General features: G+C 37.0%; 1 protein-coding gene, 2 non-coding genes and 1 pseudogene across 8 annotated transcripts; all 4 read right to left on the minus strand.

Annotated features, from left to right (window-relative positions):
• Nucleotides 1-3,191: 3,191 nt before the first annotated feature.
• LOC149511441 (25S ribosomal RNA) lies at nt 3,192-6,587 on the minus strand. The gene has a single exon (XR_016333875.1). It is a non-coding gene; the product is annotated as a 25S ribosomal RNA (ribosomal RNA).
• Nucleotides 6,588-6,821: 234 nt separating this feature from the next.
• Nucleotides 6,822-6,977, minus strand: LOC149511442 (5.8S ribosomal RNA). Its single transcript, XR_016333867.1, has one exon. It is a non-coding gene; the product is annotated as a 5.8S ribosomal RNA (ribosomal RNA).
• Nucleotides 6,978-7,268: 291 nt separating this feature from the next.
• Nucleotides 7,269-9,006, minus strand: LOC149511443 (18S ribosomal RNA; annotated as a pseudogene).
• Nucleotides 9,007-16,283: 7,277 nt separating this feature from the next.
• On the minus strand, nt 16,284-19,393 carry LOC111276092 (uncharacterized). 6 transcript variants are annotated; one of them, XM_089754646.1, is made up of 9 exons: nt 19,245-19,357; nt 19,012-19,053; nt 18,205-18,284; nt 18,015-18,126; nt 17,792-17,847; nt 17,513-17,639; nt 17,317-17,423; nt 16,719-16,785; nt 16,284-16,616 (listed from the first exon to the last, which is right to left on the minus strand). In XM_089754646.1, the coding sequence occupies exons 3-9, from the start codon at nt 18,235-18,237 to the stop codon at nt 16,537-16,539; spliced, it is 582 nt and encodes a 193-aa protein (XP_089610772.1). In that variant the 5' UTR covers nt 18,238-18,284; nt 19,012-19,053; nt 19,245-19,357; the 3' UTR covers nt 16,284-16,536. The 6 variants fall into 6 exon arrangements, with proteins under 6 accessions (XP_089610772.1, XP_089610773.1, XP_022717637.1 ...); XM_089754647.1 differs by lacking the exon at nt 18,205-18,284 and having other exon boundaries at nt 19,245-19,393; XM_022861902.2 differs by lacking the exon at nt 18,205-18,284 and having other exon boundaries at nt 18,015-18,198; nt 19,245-19,358.
• Nucleotides 19,394-25,318: the final 5,925 nt, after the last annotated feature.

A 25,318-nucleotide genomic window follows, 5' to 3' on the forward strand; every position in this document is an offset into this window, starting at 1 on the left:
GCCAAGCAAAACCTACTTTAATACCAGCTGTCACGGGCTCTAGACTTAAGCCAAACTCTGTGCGACCTTAGACTGGGAATAGACTCTATATGCCTAAGTTAGCCTATGAAACAAGTGTACTGACACAAAACTAACACTGAAAGGAAGAATATACAAGCTTAAGAACACAAAGAAATGATAGAATGCCTTGCATATTACTCAATGGTGAATACTTACAAATAAGGGTGGCGTGGCCCTCTATTTATAGTTGAGGCCCCAGCTCTAGTATGGAAGTTCCTAATATGAAGGGATTGTAATTTCAAATTCAAAAGTATAGATTACGTAGATTATATCTTGATTCTAAGGATTCACTAGGTCCTCTTCTATATGTTGCAGATCCTTGAGGCTTCTAGATGGTTCTAGTTCAACCCCATTCCCTTCGACCCACCTTGGTGCAGTGTGGGCATGTTACGGGCTTGGTCTTGATGCTATGGGTAGGCTTGACTATAGGGTGGGCTTTCCAGATGTTTCTACCATGCTTATTGCATGAACCCCTACCACTATCTTTGGTGCTTAAGCTTTAGCTATTGGGGTGCGATCTTCAGCTCCTAGTATGCCCACATCGGGCGTGACACATAAGCTTGGCCAAGCCAAGCCATTTTTGTGATCAATGAGAAGGGACCATGAGACTGCCAAATACCTGAGAGACTTGGCCAGGCCAAGCTCATGACCATAGCATTTGCTTGCACCACCCCATAGAGCCATTACCCAATTCAAGGACTTGGTTTGGGGTCTGGGGCAACATCAGTCGTAGGTACAACACGCTAACTACTTGAGGCCATGGACGCCTGTGGGTCATTGGAGTAACCAGTCGTTGGATAAAATGGTCAGAAGGCACACACGGCCTGGATTTTGCTCTAAGGACATAGCCATGGATGTACACAATAATAAGCTTATCATGCACACCTACTCCCCTGTAAGGGGAGAAGGGAAGCCCAGACAACCACCCCCTAAAAAGCATGAGAGATTTTATAGATATGCTAGCAATAGACATTAAAGTGCCAAGGACCTCGACAACTCACACCCCTTATCCTCTAAAAAACCTCGACAACTCACACCCTTTTAAAGAGCATAAGAGCTTTTACAAGTTCGCAGCCAGTAGCCAGTCAAGTGTTTCAAATAGGGATGCGTTTTTCAAATGGCCATAAAATGTTCTAAACTTCAATTTTTTAGCTGAATTTTTTTGGATGCTAAAAAAAATGCGAGGATCACGTACACCAAATTTAGGGCTAAAACTCCTTTTAAAAAAATTTAAAAAAAATTTTGAACCGTAAAAAATTTTAAAAATCATGAAAAATAAAAAATGAGTCATCTTGCCAGGAAACTTCACATTAAGGCTTAGAAGACCATTATATGAATTTACAAGGCATAAAAATGAAATTAGCATGTAAAAAATATGAAGATGTGCCTGAACCCACCTACTACCCGATCATGGTGAACATAATGTGTAACCTGAGCTCAAGATACCCATGCGTGGTGCGTGGCCCAGCATGTGTTGATAGGGTTCAAACGAACTACTCGCACAAATCGCCAGCACGTGCTGATGGCAATCAAAGTATGTACTGAAACCAAGGGCCAACATGTCCCAATGGAGATCAAGGCATGTATATGTGTCACAGTCCACAAGCTGGTACATGTCTAAGAGTTCTAGCGGGACAGCACCCGATAGCAAGGGGGATCAGTCCTTGAGGCCTAAGTCAAGGGGAACTAGCTCAAAATAATGGTATAGGTAGTGATCGAGACTCAAGAGTCTTAGGAACGATGTTCATGTTTGACAAAAACCAGGCCAAGGTGTGGGCATTGGTGAGTGCTGATAAGAATTTACAAGCCATAAAAATGGCATTGTCATGGCAAGAATATGAATATATGCCTGAACCCACCCACTCATCGGTCATGGTGTGCATGGTGTGTGGCTCGAGCCTAAGATACATGTGCATGGTGCTCACCGTAGCATATGTTGATGGTATTCAAAGGAACTACCTACATAAAAGGCTAACATGTGTCGATGATGGTCGAAGCATGTACCGAGAACAAGGGCCACTATGTTCTAATGATGGTTGAGGCATGTGTATGTGTCATGGTTTGCAAGCTGGTCGACGCTTAGGGGTGCTAGTAGGACAAGGTCTGATAACCAAGGGGACTAGGCCTTAACGCCTACTACAAGCCCAAGTCATAGGGAACTAGCTCGAAACAATTGTATGGGCAGTGATCAAGAGTCTAAAGTCTCAAGCATGGTGTTCAGGTTTGGCAGAATTGAGCCAGGCCTAGGTCCAAGCACTGGTGAGCAATGCACAGGAACAAAGACAAACCTACGTACAGGCACTGATGATCAAGGCACAAGTATATGGTTATACCTAGGTACGGGTATGCCCAAAAATAATTGTGGTTTGAATCAAATATGTGGGCTTCTAAAAGGCCCGATATTGCAAGACAATGTTTGACAAACTAAAATTGCACTAAGCACTTGAGTTTTGTAGGTTAACTTAGGTAGGCGTAGTTAATTCCTTGTCCAAGGCCACACAAAGTTTGGCTTAAGACCAGAGCTGATGACACATGCATCGAGTGTCATTTGGGGTCGATGGCGATCGAGGGGCAAACAAGTGCTTTGGCTGGAAGGGTCATGGTACACTTACTGCACCAAGTGCCAGCATTTACTAAAAGAGTGTCTGAGGCAACATCCAACACTAAGTGCCTGCATCTGCCAAAGAGTTTTTCGAGGCAACAACTTATGCCAAAGGCCTGCTTGCACGGACAGTGGTAGAGACAAGTACCCGCACCAAGTGCCAGCATCTGGCGATGGTGTCCAAGGTAACATCCCATCCACACCTAGTGGCTAGCATTCGCTGATGGTGTCTGAGGCAACAATGGGATAACGTCTGGTGATGGTGTCATAGGTAACAACCTGCCCACTCTAAGGGCCAGTGTGTAAAGATAGGAAAAGTTCAAAGTAAGTGCCAACAATGAGGGCAAGCCCATCCCTGTAATGAATATCATGCGCATTTGGTTGTCATTTACTTGGATGTTCGAGGGAGGGATGTCATTGCTTGAATGAATTGGTTGCAACAAAAAACACCATTCATCCCTAACCCTAGAGGGATGTGGTGTAAAAAATTGAAAAGTGAGGGCTTCGGTGGGTATGGAAAGGGAAAGGGACAAATCAAAGCAACAAAGGGCTGAATCTCAATGGATCATGGCAACAAGGCCACTTTGCCACTTACAATTCCCCATAGCATATTTAAGTCATCTACAAAGGATTCCACCCATTGCTCAATGGGAATTAAGCTTCAAAGAGGCCCACGTGGCTTGTTTGTCGCTGGGGCTACACCTATGACATGTACCTTTAGGGGCCATGAGCCTTTATTGTAAGTAGGCAATCAAGTGATGGGCGCATGTGTCACTTTTAGCTCAGATTTTGACTTAAAGGTGTTCAATCATAATCTAGGGCAAGGTAGCTTTGCACCAATGGCTTTTTAACCAAGCACAATGACCAATTGTGCAAATCAGTAGTTCTTCTAGTACTAGGTTGAATTAATATTGCGACACTGCCATCAGTAGGGTAAAACTAACCTATCTCACGATAATCTAAACCTAGTTCACATTCCCTATTGGAGGGTGAACAATCCAACACTTGGCGAACATTTGGTGAATTTAGCTTCACAATGATAGAAAAAGCTGACATCGAAGAACCAAAAAGCAACATCATTATGAATGCTTGGTTGTCATAAACCAGTTATCCCTGTGGTAGCTTTTTTGATACCTCTAGCTTCAAATTTTGAAAGTCTAAAGGATCAGTAGGCCATACTTTCATAGTTCATATTCATACTAGAAATCTGAATCAAATGAGCTTTTACCCTTTTTTTCAAATGAGATTCTATTCTTGTTGAGCTCATCTTAGCAAACCTGTATTATCTTTTAACAGATGTGTTGCCTCAGTCAAACTCCCCTCCTAACAATGTCTTCTGCCTGGATCAATCGATCGAGGCTAGCCTTAGGTCTAAAAGAAAGGGTTGTGCCTTGTCTCTGATACATAAAATAAGTAAAATAACGTTAAAAGTAATGGCATTTCAATTTCGTCTAAGGGCTCCCACCTATTCTACACCTTTCAAGTCATTTCACAAAGTTGAACTAGAGTCAAGCTCAACAAAGTCTTCTTTCCTCGTTTATTTCACCAAGCCTATTCCCTTGGCTGTGGTTTTATAGGATAGTAGATAGGGATAGTGCGAATCTCATTAATCCATTCATGCGTGTCACTAATTAGATGATGAGGCATTTGGCTACCTTAAGAAGGTCATAATTACTCCCACCATTTACCCGTGCTTGGTTGAATTTATTTACTTTGACATTCAGAGCACTAGGCAGAAAACACATTGCATGAGTATCCTTAGGGACCATCACAATGCTTTGTTTTAATTAAATAGTCAACTTCCCCTTATCCATACCAGTTCTAAATTGACTGTTCATCACCTAAGGAAGGCCCCCATGGAGCCATTCCCAGTCCGTCCCCCAGCCAACACATAATGACCTGCTCTCATCAAAGAAATAGCTTGAGTAGTACACCAGCAACCAATGGGTTCGGGTCTATGACCCCTATGCCTAGCCCTCAGAGCCAATCCTTCTCTCAAGGTTACAAAACCATTTTACTAACTTTCCTTGCCTACATTGTTCCATCGACTAGAGGCTATTCACCTTAGAGACTTGATGCAATTATAAGTTCGATCAGGCATGGATAAAACTTGGTCCTTTGGATTTTCAAAGGCGGTAAAGGGTGCATAGGACACTATGCAACATGCGATGCTCTTCTAACAGCTGAATGCTACCTCTAACTGAGCCAATTCCAGGGTGGAGAAGTCGTTAAATAGAAAAGATATTCCTTCCTGAGGCATCTGCCAACGTCTTCGAACTCCATAAGATTGCTGTTAGCCGCCATATCTTGATTCAAGAATTTTAACCTGATTCCCTTTCAAAACTCATGCTAAACATTCTGTTGGACAGGCTTCCCCCATCTCTTAAGATCGACTAACCCATGTGTAAGTGCCATTCACATGAAACCTTTCCCCTCTTCGACCTTCAAATTTTTCATTTGAATATTTGCTACTACCACCAAGATCTGCACTGACAATTGCTTTATTTGGGCCGATGCCTCAGGTTTTGAGATGATTGTCATGCCCTCTTACTCATCAGGGTCTAGCCTTTGCCTCAATAATTGGGTAAAAGTCATGTGCTTAAGCACCATCCATTTTCAGGGCTAGTTGATTCGACAAGTGAGTTATTAGACACTCCTTAGCAGATTTCAACTTCCATGACAACCATCCTGCTATCTTATCGACTAACACCCTTTGTGGGTTCTAGGTTAGTGCATAGTTGGGCACCATAACCTAGCTTCTAGTTCATCCCACATCGCTAGTTCTGCTTACCATAAATGGCCCACTTGGAGCTCTTGATTCCATGGTGCGGCTCAACGAAGCAACCAAGCCATCCTACCTATTTAAAGTTTGAGAAAAGGTCAAGGGCATTACAGCCCCAATGCCTCTAATCATTGGCTTTTCCTTATAGAACTTGCTAAGGGCTTTAGCTATCTTGAGGGAAACTTTAGAGGGAACTAGCTACTAGATAGTTTGATTAGTCTTTCGCCCCTATACCCAAGTCTAACAAATGATTTGCACTCAGGATCACTGCAGGCCCACACCAAAGTTTCCTCTGGATTTGCCTCGCTTAGGCATAGTTCACCATCTTTCGGGTCTCGATAGGGATGCTCACATTCAAACCCTTCTTAAAAGATCAAGGTCATTCAACGATACACTCATAAGGGATCCCGCCAATCAGCTTTCTTATGCCTTATGGGTTTTTTAGCCTGTTGATTCGTACACATGTCAGAGTCCTTGGTCCATGTTTCAAGATGGGCTAGATAAAGAACTTGTAAGTTAATGCCAGCAGCATGCCAGTTTTGGGTCATGCTGAGACAGCACGTGCTACATTCCATGATCGTGGTGACATCTCTGTAGGCATATCGAAAGCCTAGGCTTAGGCTATCTTCACAATTCGCATTGGTCCACACACCGAGCCGATCGATGGATCGGCTCTCATCGTTCCATATCGACTAGAGCACGTCATCGATCCCAATCTGCTTCCCTTTTGATAATTTCAAGCACTTTTTAACTCTTTTTTCAAAATCCTTTTCATCTTTCCCTCACAGTACTTGTTTTCTATCATGATGTCTCTTACCCGTATTCAGCCTTGGGTGAAATTTACTGCCTGATTAAAGCTACATTCCTAAACAACCTAACTTATAAATAATGCCTCATAATGCGATAAGGCCCAAGCATAATGGGACTCTCACCCTCTTTGATGTCCTTTTCCAAGGGACTTAGGCCCGATTCGTTGCCGAGGATGCTTCACTAGACTACAATTCAAATGTAAGGGGTGCACGATCTTCAAGCTAGGCTCTTCTCGGTTCACTCACCTTTACTAAGGGAATCCTGGTAAGTTTTTTTTCCCCTACTTATTGATATGCTTAAACTCAGGGAGTAGTCCTACCTAACTTGAGATTGCAATGCGAGCATCAATCGAGCAATTTTGAAGGTCCAATGAGGTCCAAATGGACAATGAGCTTGCATCACTAGAGATGAGGCATGCTAGGAGCTTCACCACCAACGCTCACGATGCTATCATTGTCGGGGACTCACTTTTGGAACAACTAAGAATGATAAAATCGTGGGAGGCCATCTTCTACCCCTTGTCACCCGAAGCCCAATGGGTAAAAAGTTGGAGGGGGTGATGAGGCATGACACCAAGGTAGGTGTGCCCTTGGCCTAATGGCTTAGGGTGCAACTTATGTTCAAAGACTTGATGGTTCACATGATTCTGCAATTCACACTAAGTATCGCATTTTGCTATGTTCTTCATTGATGCGAGAGCCAAAAGATCTATTACCAAAAGTCATTTTGGTTTTTCATGATAAAAAGAGTCACGGTGCTACCTGGACATGCACTACGAACGAGATGGCAATGGTGTATGTGCTCTTATTCATTCAGGTTCCTTGGCATGATTCGTATTGGGGGTTTGTTATTCAGTTGCAGTCAACAATGATGATCATTTTTCCTACCCAGAAGGTGAAACAAAGCTACCATCATGCCCACCCAGGGTGGAAAGGGGCTCAAGGCATGGAAACACCCTCATCCCTTTGGTGCTTCATTAATGCATTTACAGGTCATTTGTTGAGTGAGTTTCAACAATGATTCTTCCACAGGTTCACCTATAGAAACCTTGTTACGACTTCTCTTTCCTCTAAATGATAAGGTTCAGTGGACTTCTTATGACATTATGGGCAGCAAACCATCCATGTTGCTACGATCTGAATGCTTCACCAGATCATTCAATTGGTAAGAATGACGAGCGATGTGTATAAAGGGCAAAGACGTGGCCAATGTGAGCTTACTAAGAATTTCTCATTAAAGATAAACAATTGCAGTGATCTATCCCAATCATGATAAAATTTCAAAGATTACCCATACCTATCAGCCAAGGCTATAAACTCATTGAACACATCAATGTAGCACACGTACAGCCCAAAACATTTAAGGGCATCACAGACCTGTTATTACCTTAAACTTCCTTCGCCTAAACAGTCATAGTCCCTCTAAAAAGCTAGCTATGAAAGATCACCTTCATTAGCTAGTTAGTAGATTGAGGACTCATTCATTAACAGAATTAACCAGACAAATCACTCCACCACCCATTGAATCAAGAAAGAGCTCTCAATCTGTTAATCCTCATTATGTCTGGCCCTGGTAAGTTTTCCCATGTTGAGTCAAATTAAGCCCCAAGCTCCACTCCTATTGGCTCCCTTTCAGCAATTCTTTAAGTTTCAGCTTTGCGACCATAGTCCTCTCAGAACCTAGAGACTTTGATTTCTCATAAGGTGTCGATGGAGTCTTAAAAGTAATATTTGTCAATCCCTGGTCAACATCTTTTATGATTGAGACTAGGATGGTATATGATCATCTTCAACCCCTTAACTTTTATTCTTGATTAATGAAAACATCCTTGGTAAATGCTTTCGCAGTTGTTCGTCTTTCATAAATCCAAGAATTTTACCTCTGACTATAAAATGCGAATGCCCCCGACTATCCTTGTTAATCATTACTCTGATCCTAAAGGCCAACACAATATGACCCAAATCCTATGTGTTATCACATGCTAATGTATACAAGTGTAGTCTGACTTTGAGCACTCTAATTTCTTCAAAGTAACAATGTTGGAGAGCATCATTGGCAATAAAGAGAGTAGACTGGTGCTCACTGTGAGTCAGATTAGATGACCCAACCCTAGTTCTAATTATGAGCTTTTTAACTACAATAGCTTAAATATATGCTATTGGAGCTGGAATTACTATGGCCCCTGACACCATACTTGCTCTCTAATGGATCCTCGTTAAGGGATTTAGATTATGTTCATTCCAATTATCAAACTCATAGAGCCCGATATTGTTATTTATTATCACTATCTTCTCATGTCAGGATTAGGTAATTTGCGCTCTTGCTGCCTTCCTTGGATGTGGTAGTCATTTCTTAGGCTCTTTCTCCGGAATCGAACCCTAATTCTTTATCACCGGTCACCACCATAGTAGGCCACTATCCTACCATTGAAAGTTGATAATGCAAAACTTTGAATGATGCATAATCGGCATAAAAGCTGTGTGATCTGTCAAAATATCATGAATCATCAGAGCAACAGGCAAAGCCCACGTTGACCTTTTATCTAATAAATGCATCACTTCCAAAAGTCAGGGTTTGTTGCATGTATTAGCACTAAATTACTACAGTTATCCGAGTAGTAGATACTATTAAACAAACTATAACTGATTTAATAAGCCATTCGCAGTTTCATAGTCTGAATTAGTTTATACTTACACATACCTAGCTTAATCTTTGAGACAAGCATATGACTACTGGCAAGATCAACCAGGTAGCATTCCTTCGAGACATTGGCACTACATGAGCCTTAATGCACCGATTGAGCGATGAAGAAAGCCAACACAAAGCATAAGTGTTGAGCATATGAAATGCATGGCATCAAACAAACAAAGGCCAAAAGCTCATACCCATAAAATGCTTTGCATTCGAGAGCACGATCAAACACCAGTGCACCAATGCTACCACGGAGGTTTGGGTGATAGATTTAGGACACAGGACACAATTGAGGTCTAACCCATAGCCCCTAAGGGCACAAGATAGATGAGGGATTGCCAGACATCTTGTTTCCATTGATTTAGGTATGTAGCACAAGATCTCGATTGTGCCCCAAAGGTATGATAACCACATGGGGGAGATTGAAGAGAATGATGGGTTAATAGTTTGATACATAAAGCAGGGAGCCTGCCAACATGCATAACCATAGCACCACTTATATGCCCATTGCATACAAGTGGTAGCATCTATGCACACCAGTCCACAATGCTTACTCGATGAGTGAGCAGATGAAATGACATACAAGGCCATGCCATAACCACTTGGCACTAGAAAAGCAGAAGCAAAGGCCACTAAACTACTCTTGCCATCTAATAGGCCATAATAGCATAACATCGCCAATGCTTGGTTCGGCCAAAATCGTACGTGCAAACTCTATTATCACCACCCCAGAGGACATTGTTTGATTCAAGGACTTGTTCCTAGGATCTTAGGTAGCATCAACTATGTGCACAAGCTTGGCCAGGCCAAGGCATTTTTGTGGTAGACGACAAGGGACCACGAAACTACCAAATACCTAAGAGATTTGGCCAAGCCAAGCCCGAGACCATAGCTTTTGCTAGCACCACCCCATGAAGCCATTGCCCGGCAGGAACTTTGTCTAGGGTCTAGGGTAGCATCAGTAGTAGGCACGGGCTTGAGCTTGGCACAGTCAAGCCTTTTTTTGTATGCCCACCAATCAATCGAGGCTATAGGCACCTGTGGGTCACCAAAGCAACTAGTCGCTAGACAAAACAGCCAAAAGGCATGCACTGCTTAGATTTTGCTCCAAGAACATTGCCATAGATGTACATAATGATAGGCCCATCAAGCACACCTCCTTCCCCTATGGTGAGAGAAAGGGCCTAGACAACAACCCCTTAAAAAGCATGAAAAATTTTATAGATATGTTAGTAGTATACAATAAAGTGTCTGAAGTGGGGATACTTTTTTTAAATAAGCATATCCCGTTTTAAAGGTCCATAGGTTTCGATAGTGGTTGAGGCATAAGCTTGCACCACGGCCCAACATGTGGCAATGTTGTTCGAGGTAACTGCCCACACCAAAGGTTATCTTCTACGAATGCTAATTGAGGCATTTGCCCATACCAAGTCCAGATTATGCCAATGCTTGATCGAAGCATGTGCCCACACGAAAGGCCAACAAGTGTCGATGGTGGTCAAGGTAAGCGCCCATACCAAAGGCCAGCTTATGCCAATGATGGTTGAGGCATGTGCCCACATCATGCACTAGTATGGGCTGTTGATGGTTGAGGCTTTGGCCAAAGTTTGATACTAGGCCATAGTGCATAGGCTAGGCTCGAGCATGTGCTGGTGCCACATTATTTTTCCTAGGGCATCATTGTTGGCGCATTGTTGGAGCATCGTCGGAAAGCCAGACCAATGGCATTGGGGGTTCCAACGATTAAGGGTGGGAGCCAAGGGATGTGCACACATGATGTACAATGGGTGCTAGTCTTTGGCCCTTATATTGGCCCCATATCCTCTAAGGAACCTCGATAACTCACAACCCCTTAAAGAGCATAAGATCTTTTACAAGTTCGCAACCAGTAGCCATCCAAGTGTTTGAAATGGGGACGTTTTTTCCAAATGACCATAAAATATTCTACACTCTGATTTTTTAGTTGAATTTTTTTGTGATGCTAAAAAAATACAAGGATAACACATACCAAATTTGGGGCCAAAATTCTACTAAAAAAGTTTAAAAAATCATGAACTACAAAAAATTTTAAAAAACATAAAAAATAGAAAACGAGTCATCTTGTCATGAAAATTCACATGAAGGCTTAGGGGACTATTATATGAATTTACATGCCATAAAAATGGCATTGGCAAGGCAGAAATATGAAGATGTGCCTTAACCCACCTACTATTCAATCATGGTGCACATAGTACGTGGCCTAAGCTCAGGATACTCATGCATGGTGTGCAACCCAGCATGTGCCAATGGTGTTCGAGAGAACTACCCACACAGTAGTGTCGATGGTGGTCGAACCATATGCTAAGATTAAGAGCCAACATGTCCCAACGATGGTCGAGGCATGTGCATGTGTCACGGGCTCCGACCTTAGACTCAGAATCCGTGCGACCTTAGGCTTGGAATCTCCTCTTTTATGCCTAAGTCAGCCTAAAACACAAGCGTGCAGGCACTAAAACAATGGGAAGGGCTGATTACACAAGTTAAAGAGAAACAGGGTAACAAGGCAGAATGCTGGAATATGTTGTATATTCACTAAAACAGAAGTGTTTGATGATGTACAAATGAGGGTGGAGCAGCCCTCTATTTATAGTTGAGGCTTCAGCTTACACTTAATGACAATATCCCTAGAATAAAGGCTAAAATCATGGGATTACACAGATTACAATCAATCAGGATTCTAACTCTTGATTTTTAAGGTCAACCAAATCTGCCAAGAGGCTCCTACTGATCCTACAAGCTTCTAGAAGCTTCCCTTGAGTGTCCAGCACCTTGGGCCCTTCTGGATGTGGTACGGGCAGCTGCATGCCAAGCCTTGGCCTCACGGGCTGGCTTACAAGTTGGGCGGGCGTTCTAGCCTCGTCTCCTATGCCTTGCGCGTAGATACCCATCAGGGCACCTAGTCTGTGGGCCTCAACCTCTGGCTCGCATGCTGGTGCACTTGATGTGCCTGGCGCGCTCGCCCAGGGTGTGACACATGTGTCACAGGCAGCAAGCTAGTCCAAGTCTAAGGGTTCTAACGGGATAGGGTCTAATAGCTAGGGGAACCAGGCCTTGAGGCCTATTCAAGGCCTGGGTCACAGGGAACTAGCTCGAAACAGTTGTATGGGTAGTGATCGAGACTCAAAAGGCTCAAGCATGGTGTTCATGTTCAACAAAATTGAGACAAGCCCAGGTGTAGGTGCTGGTGAGCGCTTATATGAATTTACAAGCCATAAAAATGGCATTAGCACAATAAAAATATAAAGATGTGCCTGAACCTACACACTGCCCAGCCATGATGTGCATGATAAGTAGCCTGAGCCCAAATATTGCCCATACAAAGGGCCAGCATATGCCTATAGCGGTCGAAGCATATGCCAAAACCAAGGGCTAACTTGTCCCAATAGTGGTCGAGGTATGTACATGTGTCATGGTTCGTAAGCTAGTCCACACCTAAAGGTTCTAGTGAGGCAAGGTCTGACAGTTAAAAAGACCAGGCCATGAGGCCTACTGGAGGCCCAGGTTATGGGGAACAAGCAATTATGTTTTTTTTTTTTCTTGAAATGGAAGATAATGGAATCACAAGTAATTATGTTTTGATCATGTTTCTTTTAGTAAATACGTAGCAAAATTTCTAAAAGGACACCTTAAACTTGAAACCTTGTTTTACCAAAAAAAGACTCCCTTTTAATAATAATAATAATAATAATAATAATATTATTATTATTATTATTATTATTATTATTATTATTATTATTATTATTATTTTCTAATCAAACCTTGGCATGCAGCAAGGAGGTTTCAAATCAAATTTATTTTTTAAAATGTATTAAGCCTTGATATGGGATCAAGGTATTTTTTTTTTAAATTCGAATTTATTCTATAAAAAAAGTCAAACATTCCCATAGGGCAAGGAGGTTTTAAATAAAATTGAGCCTTTATATAAAATTATGATATTATTTTCAAAAAGTCAGATTTATTTTTTGAATTGAATCTAACCTTGGCATAAAGGCAAGTAGGTTTCAAATTCAATCATTTTTTAAGATCGGTCCAACCTTGGTATGGAGTCAAGATATTGTCTTTCAAAAAGTTGAATTCGTTTTCAAAATGAATCGAGCCTTGATATCAAGTTAAGTTATCATTTTCAAAAAGTCAAATTTGTTTTCTAAAATGAATCGAACTTTAGCAGTTAGCATAAGGGCAAAGAGGTTTCAAACGGAATTCATTTTTTAAAATAGATTGAACCTTTATGTAAAGTCAAGGTATTGTTTTAAAAAAGTCGAATTTGTTTTTTAAAATGAGTCAAACCTTAGCATGGGTCAAGAAGGTTTTAAATTGAACTCTTTTTTTTTAAATGGATCATTCCCTGCTTAAAGACAAATTACAGGTAATCATTGCCCACTCAAGAGACAACCTGGAATGTGTAAGAATGGTGTAAAGAAATTAGAGTTGAAAAATTCAACTGCTTGCTTGGCAATAAGATGGAAGCCCATTAGTGTATGTGACACACCTAATCAGCTGCTACATTTGCTACCAAAAAGAAAAGCTACCAACTATGTTGCAAGCTATCAATGTCTGCATCCAATTTGCCTTCACTATATACAGCCGTGTACTTTCCAAAATGGGAGACAAAATCAGCTACTACCTTGGTAGATAGAACCTGAAAATGATGCATAAGAAGTGAAAAATTTTAGGCTGCTTACTTGGCATTTTCATACACCTTTATTGGCCATTGGATGACAGTTATATACGGAGAAAAATGCCAAATTATTTGCATTGCATGAAAGAAAACTAGCTACCCTAAATTGTGCCGAGAGTTTTTGAAAGAAGAACCCAATTAGGATGCCGTTGCTTACTGTCACAAGTTAAACTCTATGATTTTTCATTTTGGCATACACAATTTGCTTGATTGAGGTGCTAACTTGGTCATTTCTTGCCATGCCATTAGTGCATGAAATGAAAAAAATTCAACTACAATAAAAAAAGGACAAAGTTAGTTGAAAATGTGACTAGTCCTCCCCAGAAAATGATGTTTGGCTACTGCATGTCATCATTTGAGGGAAAATTTTGGGGCCAATTCTGTAAAGATGACTTAGAATTTTCCTCATCGCATAGGGTGGCAAAAGTGCACAAGGATCCACATAAGAACTTGTAAAAAGGAGCGAATCATAGACTGTCAGCTATTACCCAATGCTGCCAAATTTTTTTGTTTGTGTTGCTTTTAATTTTTGAAATTTTGGAAAAGCTTTTGTTGCAAAAATTAGAAGGCACATAAGCATACAAATGAGGAATAAATTTGAATGACAGTGGCACATAAAAAAGAGGTAAAATGTATGAAAATGGGAATGTGGTGCATGAACATTTCCCATTGTTACCAGTTTTCAAGAAGTTATGACTTGGAAGCTTGAAGAGCTCCAAATTTTGGTCTTTACTAAGTTTAAATTTTCATGTGCCCATTTTCATGCACTCTACCTCTTTTTCATGTGTCATTGCCATTCAAACTTATTCCTCATTTGTATGCTTATGTGCCTTCTAATTTTTGCAACTAAAGTCTTTTCAAAATCCTAAAAATTAAAAGCAACACAAAAGAAAAAATCTGGCAATATTGGTAATAACTGGCAATCCATGGTTTGCTCCTATTTCCAAGTTCTTGTATGGATCCCTTGTGCACTCTTGCCATCCAAAAAGATGAGGAAAATTTCAAGTCATTTTTACAAAATTGGCCCCAAAATTCTCCCCAAAACTACGACATGCAATAGACAGACGTCATTTTTAGAGAGGACCAATCACGTTTTCAACTTGCTTTGTCCTTTTCTAGTTACAGTTGAATTTCTTTCATTTCATGCACCAATGGCATGGCAAGAAGTCAGCACCTCAATCAAACAAATTGTATAAACCAAAATGAAAAATGTTGGAGTTCAACTTGTGATAGCAAGCAGCGACGTCCCAGCTTGGTTCTTCTTTCAAAAACTCTCAGCCACAATTTGGGACAGCTGGCTTCCTTTCATGCAATGCAAAAAATTTGACATTTTTCTCCTTATCTAATTGTCATCCAATGGCCAAAAAGGTGCATAAAAATGCCAAGTAAGCAGCCTAAAATTTTTCACTCTTTGTGCATCATTTTCAGGTTCTATCTACCAAGGTAGTAGATGATTTTCTACCCCATTTTGAAGAGTACATGATTCATACAGTGGAGGCAAATTGGATGCAAACGTGGACAACTTGCAACACAGCTAGTAGCTCCTCCTTTCGGCAACAAATGTAGCAGCTAATTAGATGTTTTGCTTGCATCAATGGGCTCCCATCTCATTGCCAAGCAAGCAACTGAATTTTTCAACTCCAATTTCTTTACGCCATTCTTGCACATTCCATGTTGTCTCTTGAGTGGGCAACGATTACCTATGATTTGTCTTTAAGCATGGAATGATCTATTTAAAAAAAAAAGTTTCAATTTAAAACCTTCTTGACCCATGCTAAGGTTTGATTCATTTTAAAAAACAAATTCGACTTTTTGAAAACAATACCTTGACTTTATACAAAGGCTCGATCTACTTTAAAAATTTGAATTCCATTTGAAACATCCTTGCCCTCATGCTAACTGCTAAGGTCTAATTCATTTTAGAAAACAAATTTGACTTTGTGAAAGCGATAACTACTTGACATCAAGGCTTGATTCATTTTCAAAACGAATTTAACTTTTTGAAAAACAGTATCTTGTATCATCTTAAAAATGAGTTCAATTTGAAACCTACTTGCCTTTATGCCAAGGTTAGACTCAATTCAAAAAATCAATTCGATTTTTTGAAAACAATACCATAATTTTATACAAAGGCTCGATTTTATTTAAAACCACACGCCAATGTTTGACTCTTTTTATAGAACAAATTCGAATTTTTTTAAAACAATACCTTGACTCCATATTAAGACTCAATACACATTTTGAGAAATAAATTCGATTTGAAACCTCCTTGACCCATTAAAAAAAGAAGGGAGCGGTTTTTTTAGGAAAACAAGGTTTTAAGTTTAAAGTGTCCTTTTAGAAATTTTGCTATGTATTTACTAATCGAAACATGATCAGAACATAATTGCTGTGATTCCATTATCTTCTATTTCAAGAAAAAAAAAACACTTAAACTCATGGTTTTTCTCCCAATAGATGGACTCCCCATCTCTTAATTCAATAGATTAAGCACCATTTATTTAACTCATAATGGAATCACATCATCCTGGCAAAGATTTAACATTTATGAGTGCTATGAAAAAGTTAAAAATATGTAACTATAGTACTTGTGGGTGTTGGAAGCAGAATACATGATCAAGAGATAGAAAACACTCTTCTCAAGGTTAACATTAACATTCTCATGCAACAATAGATCTTTCCATCTCATGCTTAACCCAAAAAAAAAAGATCCAAAGATCTAATTTAAAAACTACAAAAGAAAAAAAGTTAATTGGCAATCTTTCCTGATTTATGAAGTTTATGACAATGAATAAAACAGCAAAGTTTTCTTTCCTGATTTATGAATTTATGATCGGCCTGTATACATATTACGACCAGACTATATGCATACTGCTATGAAGCTCTCTTAGGGGGAGACATGTTGGCAATGAGATGAATTGTGTAGCCAATGATAAATACATGAAACACTAGTCCTGCAAAAAGAATAATAATTGAAAAAAAAAAAAAAAAAACATTGTCATCAGTATCGTAAAACTTCAAGAAAATTTAAAATTACCAACACAAGAAGAACTCACCCACTAGAGCAAGGGCCACTTCAGGAAGTTCTATGACTGTTTCCCAGTAACTTGGGCTATTGGTAATCTATTAGCAAAAGACATAAACAACCAATAGATCATAATAGGGTTCATCTCTTAAAATATCAGAACTGAAATTAATTTTTTTTTCTCTCTTTTCTACTAATAGTAACATTTATAGAGATAATTTTACAAATTCAACACGATAATTATTAGGACCTTGCATGAGGAGGAATTTAATGCCTTCCAAAGGCTATTAAAAAAAACTAGATCTACTTTTGTATACCATTCATTAAGTTATTTATTCATAAAACCCCATTGTTTTATTTCTTCCTTCATGTTCTTTACTTTCAGTTATTTATATCTACCCATACCACGGATTTGTCTCATTTTGCAATTTTTCATAGTCTATCACATTATCATTTCTTTCTTTCTATTTTTTCTCTTAATTTGGTGAAATCAATTTTCTGGAGGTAAAGAATAAAGTAATAATCAATGCTAACAACATAAATGTACTCTAGAATTTACTTTTTTATTTTTAAAAAATGTGATGAAAACAAAGATATTTTTTAAACCCAAAAAAAAGTAAACTCCTTACTCTGAATGTTGAATACTTCTTAAGGGTGCAATATATCAAGAATGAGACAACAATAGATGAAGTGGCCATAAAAAGTCTCAACACATTCACTCGACTGCGCTTCCGACCTTAAACAAACAACAAAGGTCTAGCATTAAATTAAACAAATGCCAACCTCATACAGAATTATAGAGAAACATGGGAGTTAGCAAGTAACCTAATTCTCCTATTATCAAAGAAACAAGACCACAAGCAGTAACTGAAATTTCAAGCCCACGGTAAGCCAAATCCTCTGACACTGAATGAAATATTAGCAAACACAGTCCTACCAAAAGTGTGATGGCCTGTAATAAAGAATGCTATCAAGGTAAATAAAAACCTAGGCAGGCTGATGCTTCTAAAAGATAAGAAAATAATGGTTTCCATAACACTTGAGTCAAACCCAAGGTAACAAAAGCGGATAGTTGATTTTATAGAAAATAAAAGAGTACCATACCTGAACTACGAAAAATGAATGCAGAATAGACTTCGTACGAGCTACTTTTTGATATCCTAAAGGTTAACATCAAATAAAGTAAATAATCCGACAAATAAAGACATCAATCAAAGTGTTTCAAAATTAGGTGGAAGAAGACAAAGAAATTGATTAATAACATAACAGATGCACTAAGATTAAAACTAAAAGTATAAAAGAAGAATAACAAGAGGTAGGAGCATACGCGAATCGACAACCATCCGATACGAGAAATCTGAACCGTCTGTACCGGAAGGTCTCCCTGGTGTAGACTTTCTCCGCTCCATCTTTGCTATTTTAGTAGGTTTCTTCAACTCCTTTTTTAAGAAATAAGTCATTTGAGCTATTAGGTCATTTCTTTCTAAAAATTTGAACTTGTAGGCCAGAAGCTGTACCTTTTGGGAAGGAGTTAGAGAAAAAATGAACATTGTGCTGCTAACGGTGGCATGATGTAAAAGAAATTGTAGAAAGAAACCTAAAGACCAAAAGAATCTCATTTGTTCTCAACTAAAAGATAATTTAAAAATTTTTGAGTTATTAAATTTTTATTGTGGGGCAACTAAAGGATTTTCAAAATTTAACTAAAATATAACTTGGGTTGGGTTGGAACATCTGAATTTTGCATTCAAAGACCTAAACTAATATTAACTACATTGATTTCACAAAATTTAACTAAATAGCACACCAATATATATAACTATATATGTTGATTCTTGTAGAAGAAAATAAAAAAGACTACCCATCATACCAAATTCATTGAGTTTTTAATAGAACCATGTGTTTCGATTCCATTCTATGAACCAAGTCAATTCGTGATTGAAATCACTATATTCTTCCTTTGCAATGGTCATAAGACAGAATTAAAGCTTCAATTAAATTGGCATATATATGCAACATATGAGGGAATCGAGAAGCCAGTTTGGGAAAAGTTTCCGATGACTTGAGTGTTCCAAAGTAATTACCATGGACTGAAAGCCATTGCCTTGAATACATATAAACTACTTAAACAGCGAGAAATTAGTTCATATCAATCAATCCAATTCCCTTTTATTTCAAAACCCCTTTATTCTCAGTTCATCAATCTAATTCTACCCATGTAATGCCCCAAAAGGCAAAAGAAAATCCATATTGGTACAAGAAAAATTGGCATTTCAACAAATAACAAACAAAAGCATCATTCATTAGTGGGGAAAGACGCTTACTCCAATTGCTCGTGATAGCCTTGTTTGTCCAACCTTGTAAACCTGGAACAATTGAATAAATAAATAGTCTATTAGAGAAGAGAAAGGAAACAAATCATGTGCAAATTTTCAATGATTAATGAAATTGATTTGATGGGTGTAGAGTAGATCTGATTTGCAGTTTGCAAAACAAAGTGAAGTGCGAGACAGAGGCGAGAAACGAAAAAGAAAAAGAAATAGAGAGAGAGGCTCACGGAGAGACGGGGCAGCAGCAGAGAAGCGGAGAGAAGAAATAAACGACAGCGTGTCCGCTTAAACAGCCTCTCCCATTCATTTTTGTATTTTAACTTGAAAGGCCGGTCATCGATAGGATTGACTTCCACGGTTCCACCTCAGCCTAATCACCATCCACGGCTATCATTGTCTCATTTTATTTTTAATGAAAACATTGAGAACATCGAATACTTGAAACATAATCAGGGTGTCCAAGCTAGGCTGTTCATTCGATCTGATACCCCGTGCTATTATTGTTATACCTAAAGGTCAATGCATTAAGGTTCATAGATCACTTAATCAAAATGCGTTCAAATAACCACGTCACCTCCTTTAAGGAGACAACCACTACCTACTAAAGTAAGGACTTAGGCGAGCCCCTACCAATAGCTTATTAATGCAATCACTTTAAATTTGGCCAATAATCTATCAATTTGCTCTTACTTATTAAATGCAGTCTACGATTATTTGAAATCATTAAATGTAGTATATGCATATCTAAGATCATTAAATATAATTTTTATCCATTTATGTTGGCTTTTTTTGAGCTTCACATAGACATCTTCTTAATTATCAATCCTTTCAGTTAAATCATCACCTTTTGTTTCACACGAAGAAAATCAAGTACACCACAATAAAGGAGGACCTATATCTCTTTCTCTCGATTCTCTCTCTAAAATAGCTTTTCCTACACACTTCACCATTTTTCAATTTTCCTAACCTTACTTCCTAAACTCACCTCAGATAGCGCACTCACTTAAGCATTAGATGGCACCCAGCATCCTTTGATTGTACTTTTCGGTTGCAAGTTATAGTTGTCTTTCCTTTCAACCTCATCTCCTTCCTCTTAGCTAAGACATCATAAACATAGAAAAAGAATGAAAACAAGTAAGCAAAGAATGGAGAAAAGAAGGAAAAAGGTTTCTTAATCGTTGTTTTGAAAGTTGCTTGTCCTTGTGATAGTTGTGCCTCCTAAATCCTCAAATGCATTCATAAACTTAAAGGTACAATTATTTTTTAATGTTAAAGATTTCCATTTGTTATACCTAAGTCAATTGGTCAACGAATCAAGACCCCCGAATTGCCTAATCAAGGCACACCTAAATAGTCACCTCACTTGCTCTAAGGAGATAGCTTACCACCTACCAAGGAAAGGCTTGCTTGAGGTCCCACCTATGGCTTATCAAGGCAGTCACTTCAAAAATTGGCCAATAGGCTATCAACTTGCCCTAGATCATTAAATTTCACCTCAAAATCATTAAATGGAGCCTACGCCTACCTGGGATCATTAAATTCAATTTTCATCCATATATATGAACCCCCTTCGAACTCCATACAAATATCCTCTCAACTATCAATCGTCTCAGTCAGATTACATCTTTTGTCTCACATAAAAGGTAAAGGAAAATCAGATACACCACAACAAGAAATGACCTATATCTCTCTCTTTAGATTCTTTCTCTAAGCTAACTTCTCTCACACACTTCATCATTTTCCATCTTTCTCGCCTTAACAAGAAAGGACCTATATCTGTCTCTCTAAGATAACTTCTCCTACATACTTCACCATTTTTTTCATCTTCTTGACCTTACTTCCTAAAACCACCTCAGGCAATACACTGACTTGAGAATCGAAATGCGCCTTGGAGTAATAACTTTGATGTTTTTTATCCGTGCTTTCAAGTTACAAGTTACAACTATCTTTCTTTTCAACCTCATTTCTTTACTTTTAGCTAAGACATCAGAAAACACCATCAACAATTATTTTATGTAAAATTATTATTTTTTTTTAGAGATTAATGTTCTAAAATTTATAGTATATGGGCTATAATTTCAGCAAGTCCCAATAAGTTTTAGATATTTAAAATCTAACAGTACTTTGAATATCCCAGGTAACAAAATTAAAGCATTAAAAAATTATATGATTGACTTGAAAATGTGTGGGAGGTATATTCAAGTCATTGGTAGACCATGGACATTTAAGGATTGTCTTAAAAAAAAAACATTAAAACTACCTTAGAATTCTATTAATTGATTATGAAATCAACTTACCAAATTTGAAAACATAGAGGTTGGTATAAAAAATTTAGATAGATTATGTATATGTACGTATGTATGTATTTATATATGTATATATGTAAAGGCTGCCGATAAACAAGTTGAACACATAAATTTTTGTAAAGATTATCGAGTCTAGTTTATTACACGTTAATTGAAATTAAAAACTGAGTTTCCTAAGTAGAGATAATGCATTTTTAGTGAAAATAGTTTAGGTAGCCTGGTAGTAGGCCTGATAATTTAAACAATAGCATGAACATGATATGAAAAAGAATGCGAATGTGACCTGATTTGAAATTTTAGTAATAACTATATATGGATTTAACCAAACAAAATATATATTTTTTATTTTTTTATCGATATGAATTATAAAATGCAATTTTCATATAAAATATTATACGAATATATAAATTTTAATATTTTACACTATACGAATATATGAATCATCAAATCTATCTAGCAACAGCAATGATGGTGTATTGAGAAAATTGCTACAATCAACGTAGAAGAAATTAGAAGTTGAGCCATGAATGGTTGAAAAGCCTCTCAAGTGTAGTTTTTGAATAATCAAAGAGAATGGGACTTTAAGCTCTTTAGAGGAAGATAACCCATTTTACAATTGGATTATGTTATATTTCGGTTAAAATTTTGGATAATTCGGTTAATTCGATTTTCGAACTGCATTAACCGAAACCAAAATTTTTCTAAAATTATTTTCATTAATTGATCGAAATTAATTCAATAACCTATCGATTAATTGAATTAAGTCAATTCGATTGATTAATTCGATTAAAACTTAATTATGCAAACCCCTACTTGAAACAAGCTAAACGGTAGGGGAAGAGGCAAGAAATGAGAGAAGGGAAAACCAACCTACCAACTGTTCACTGGAAGGCAAGAGAAGACATGTAGGAGTGGGGCAACCTAAAATGCCAGAAAGCTTTAAATTGGGCCACACCCACTCCAATGTGGCCTTCGAGGACTCTGCTGGCTGAGTTTTTAGTTTTTCCATCTGCTATGCAACAAAATCACCTACGTGATTCACACAGTTTGCCTTCCTCAATACTTTTTGCTTTCTTAGAAAAATCGTACAATGCCAGCACTTTCATGCAAAGGCCATAAGCTCTTCTTAATTTTTTTTTATTTTTGCTAAAAGAATCTTAAAATCATTCATTTACTAACTATAAAATAAAATAATCTCAAAGAATATTTTACAATTTATAAAATAAAACTATACTAGTACTACTTTAAAAGCAATTAAATTTACATATCAACTATATGATCATATTATTGTTTGACAAATTTGAAAATTTGATAAATATTTAATTTTTTGACAAAAAAATAAAAAATAAATAAGGGCATATTTGTATTTTTTCATTTTGATTTAATAATATTTCATTCAATTATAGATTGTAAAGAAAATTAAAATTAAATTATTTTATGCAATTATTTTTAAAAATAATATTTAATAAAATTTAAATTTAAATTATAAATATATAATTAATTTTACACTAAAGATCGTCATTAGAAGTTTTGCTTATGTGATTCTTTCAAATTATTGGTGATAAATTGGAATTTTTGTTAGAATTTTTATATTGTTTGGCATTGCAATTGTAGGTTAACGAGCTAGGTGTAAGCATTGGAATGATTTTACATAAAACCAAGAAAGATGTCTAAGATTCCACCAACCCCACCCGCGGCAAATATTGAAGGAGAAAACCAATGATGGCTACCATGAGCACGCATACACAGGAAAACATAACCAGCAGTTTCAATCATTTTAAAAAAAGTCAAATCCCAAAGAGATCGAAGAAAAAATTAGTATTCCATTATTCTTAACAAACTCCACTCTGCATTTTAAAATCTTTCAAACAATTATTTTTTTATTAAAACAATGCACTTTCTCTTTCTTATTTCATTTTCTTTTAAAAAGCGTAAACATTTCCCATTCGCATTTTCTTATTATTTCTCATCCACCCTCGCGCTTGCTCTAAAAAGCCAAAAGCTCTTTTCTTTGATTTTCTCTAACGTTTTTATTTATTTCTTGTTCTATAGTCTCAAAAGCCAAAACCTCTTTCCTTCACTTTCCGATTGAGTCAAGGTCTTCCATTTTCCCCTGATCAACACTAAAAAGTGTTTATAATGAGTGATATAATTTTGTCTTCTACTTTTTTAAAAACCTTTTTTTAAAGGGAAAACTAGGAAGGGTTGAGCTAAACTTAAGCTAAATGAGTGAAATTTTTGTAACTTCAAGTCATACTTTTCTTGTTACTTTTCTAGGACATGTTCTTAGGAACCAAACGGAATCTTAAGAATTACAATACCATTTAACACATGTTTTGTTTAGTTTAGGTGTGTAGATATTGATTTTTCGACTTTGTTACATTTTGTTTCTTTGGTTAGTGAGGAAGACTCACTTGTTAAGTCGTTTTCATTATTTTAACGAATATATGAAATTTGATAAACTCATGTAGAATATACTATTATTGTTTTTAATTCCATTAAGTTTTAATGTTATAGTTTTTTATAGTTTCTTAAGCTATTTATGTCTATTTATGTCCATTCTAATGCAATACTTTTATAGTGGCAATCTCAACAAACTTTTTACGGTAATTTGAATGATAATGCTATATAATTCAAGTTTCAAGCATTGGTTTTGGTGGGAATCTCGACTCGATTTTTGGTGTCGTAGTTTTAACTAAGTCTTCTTCCCTACATTTGAGTTATCCCATATTGGTTGTTCAAGCTTTTCATCATTGGCCAAATATTTGGTCATTTCCTCTGATATTGAAAGGTTTAAAAAATTATTTATCCATTTAGGAAATGCAATTCAAAAAGTATCCAAACCATCAAAATCACCGCTACTGAAGTTCCTTTTGTAGTTCCAAGTAAGAATTTGAAATTTTCTTAATTAATTTTAATTGTTTTTCATGTTAGAAAAGGGCAAAATGAAGAAAAAGCCTTAATTGATTATCCTTAAATTAGTTCAAAAGTTGCATGCATTAATGTTCTATTTTGGGTTGTTTCTCATTTGTTTAGAGTTACACAGCAGTGGGAAGACAAAGATTGCAATTAAATGTATGTTTTTCTTATTTTGATTGAAGTTATTCTTTTCTTTATTTGGCAGTTGTATGTATCTTCATCATGTTATTTTTTTAAATCTCCACAGAAAATAATTTCACTTCAGTTTCTATGTGTAGTTGAGTTGTTTTCAATATACTTCCAAATTATTTGAAAAATATATGCCTAGGATTAGCTCATGTGGTAAGCATGGAAGGTAGTTTGCGTAGGTATCCTTGGCTTAAGGTTCCAACCATTTCTTAGGAAACAAAATTGTGAAGAACTGTTATTCATATATACTATTACAATATATATGGTTGAAAAGTTTCACAAGCTATATATGCACAAATTGGAACCAAGATTATTGATACTGATGCTATTGTTCTGGCACATTATAATATCGTTAAGATGCGTTAGCTTTTGACCTTTAGTTTAGTTGCTGTTCGTCATATGTTTAGGTACTATATTTAGAGGTAGAATGTGCTAAAAACATTTTGGGTGGGCCAGTTAAGTGTGTGGACTAATGGTGGGATAGGTTAGAATTCTATTAAAGTAAAATTTCTTTATTTTTGTTTTTACTTTGATAAAATAATTGAATAAATCAATAATCAATTAATTATTTAAAAGAATAATTACAATAATTTGATAAAACTAATTATAACATTTACTTTTAAATATTTTATTATAAATTTCATATCAAAATCATTACTTTTTAAAATAAAAAACTATTAAATTAAAATAGTTTTATATATTTATATTAAATTAAAATAAATATAAAAACTATTAAACGTGTTAAACGTCTCAAATGTGACCAATACGTTTCATATGTTTTATTTATGTTCTTGTGTGACACATTTAATTAAACATATTTCGCTGTCTTATACATGCCAAAATTTATATTGACGTGATTAAACACGGAACATATTTTTCTAAAACCT

Source organism: Durio zibethinus, chromosome 25, assembly GCF_047325235.1.
Source record: "Durio zibethinus cultivar Kanyao isolate XHJ-2024 chromosome 25, ASM4732523v1, whole genome shotgun sequence".
Lineage (NCBI taxonomy): Eukaryota > Viridiplantae > Streptophyta > Magnoliopsida > Malvales > Malvaceae > Durio > Durio zibethinus.

Coding starts and splice junctions, on each gene's coding strand:
- LOC111276092 (XM_089754645.1), bottom strand. CDS start 18,237: ATGTTCATTTTTTCTCTAACTCCTTCCCAAAAGGTACAGCTTCTGGCC. Junction 17,424..17,512: donor TTTGATAATAGGAGAATTAG/GTTACTTGCTAA, acceptor TGTTTGTTTAAG/GTCGGAAGCGCAGTCGAGTG. Junction 16,786..17,316: donor AGAAGTATTCAACATTCAGA/GTAAGGAGTTTA, acceptor TTTTGCTAATAG/ATTACCAATAGCCCAAGTTA.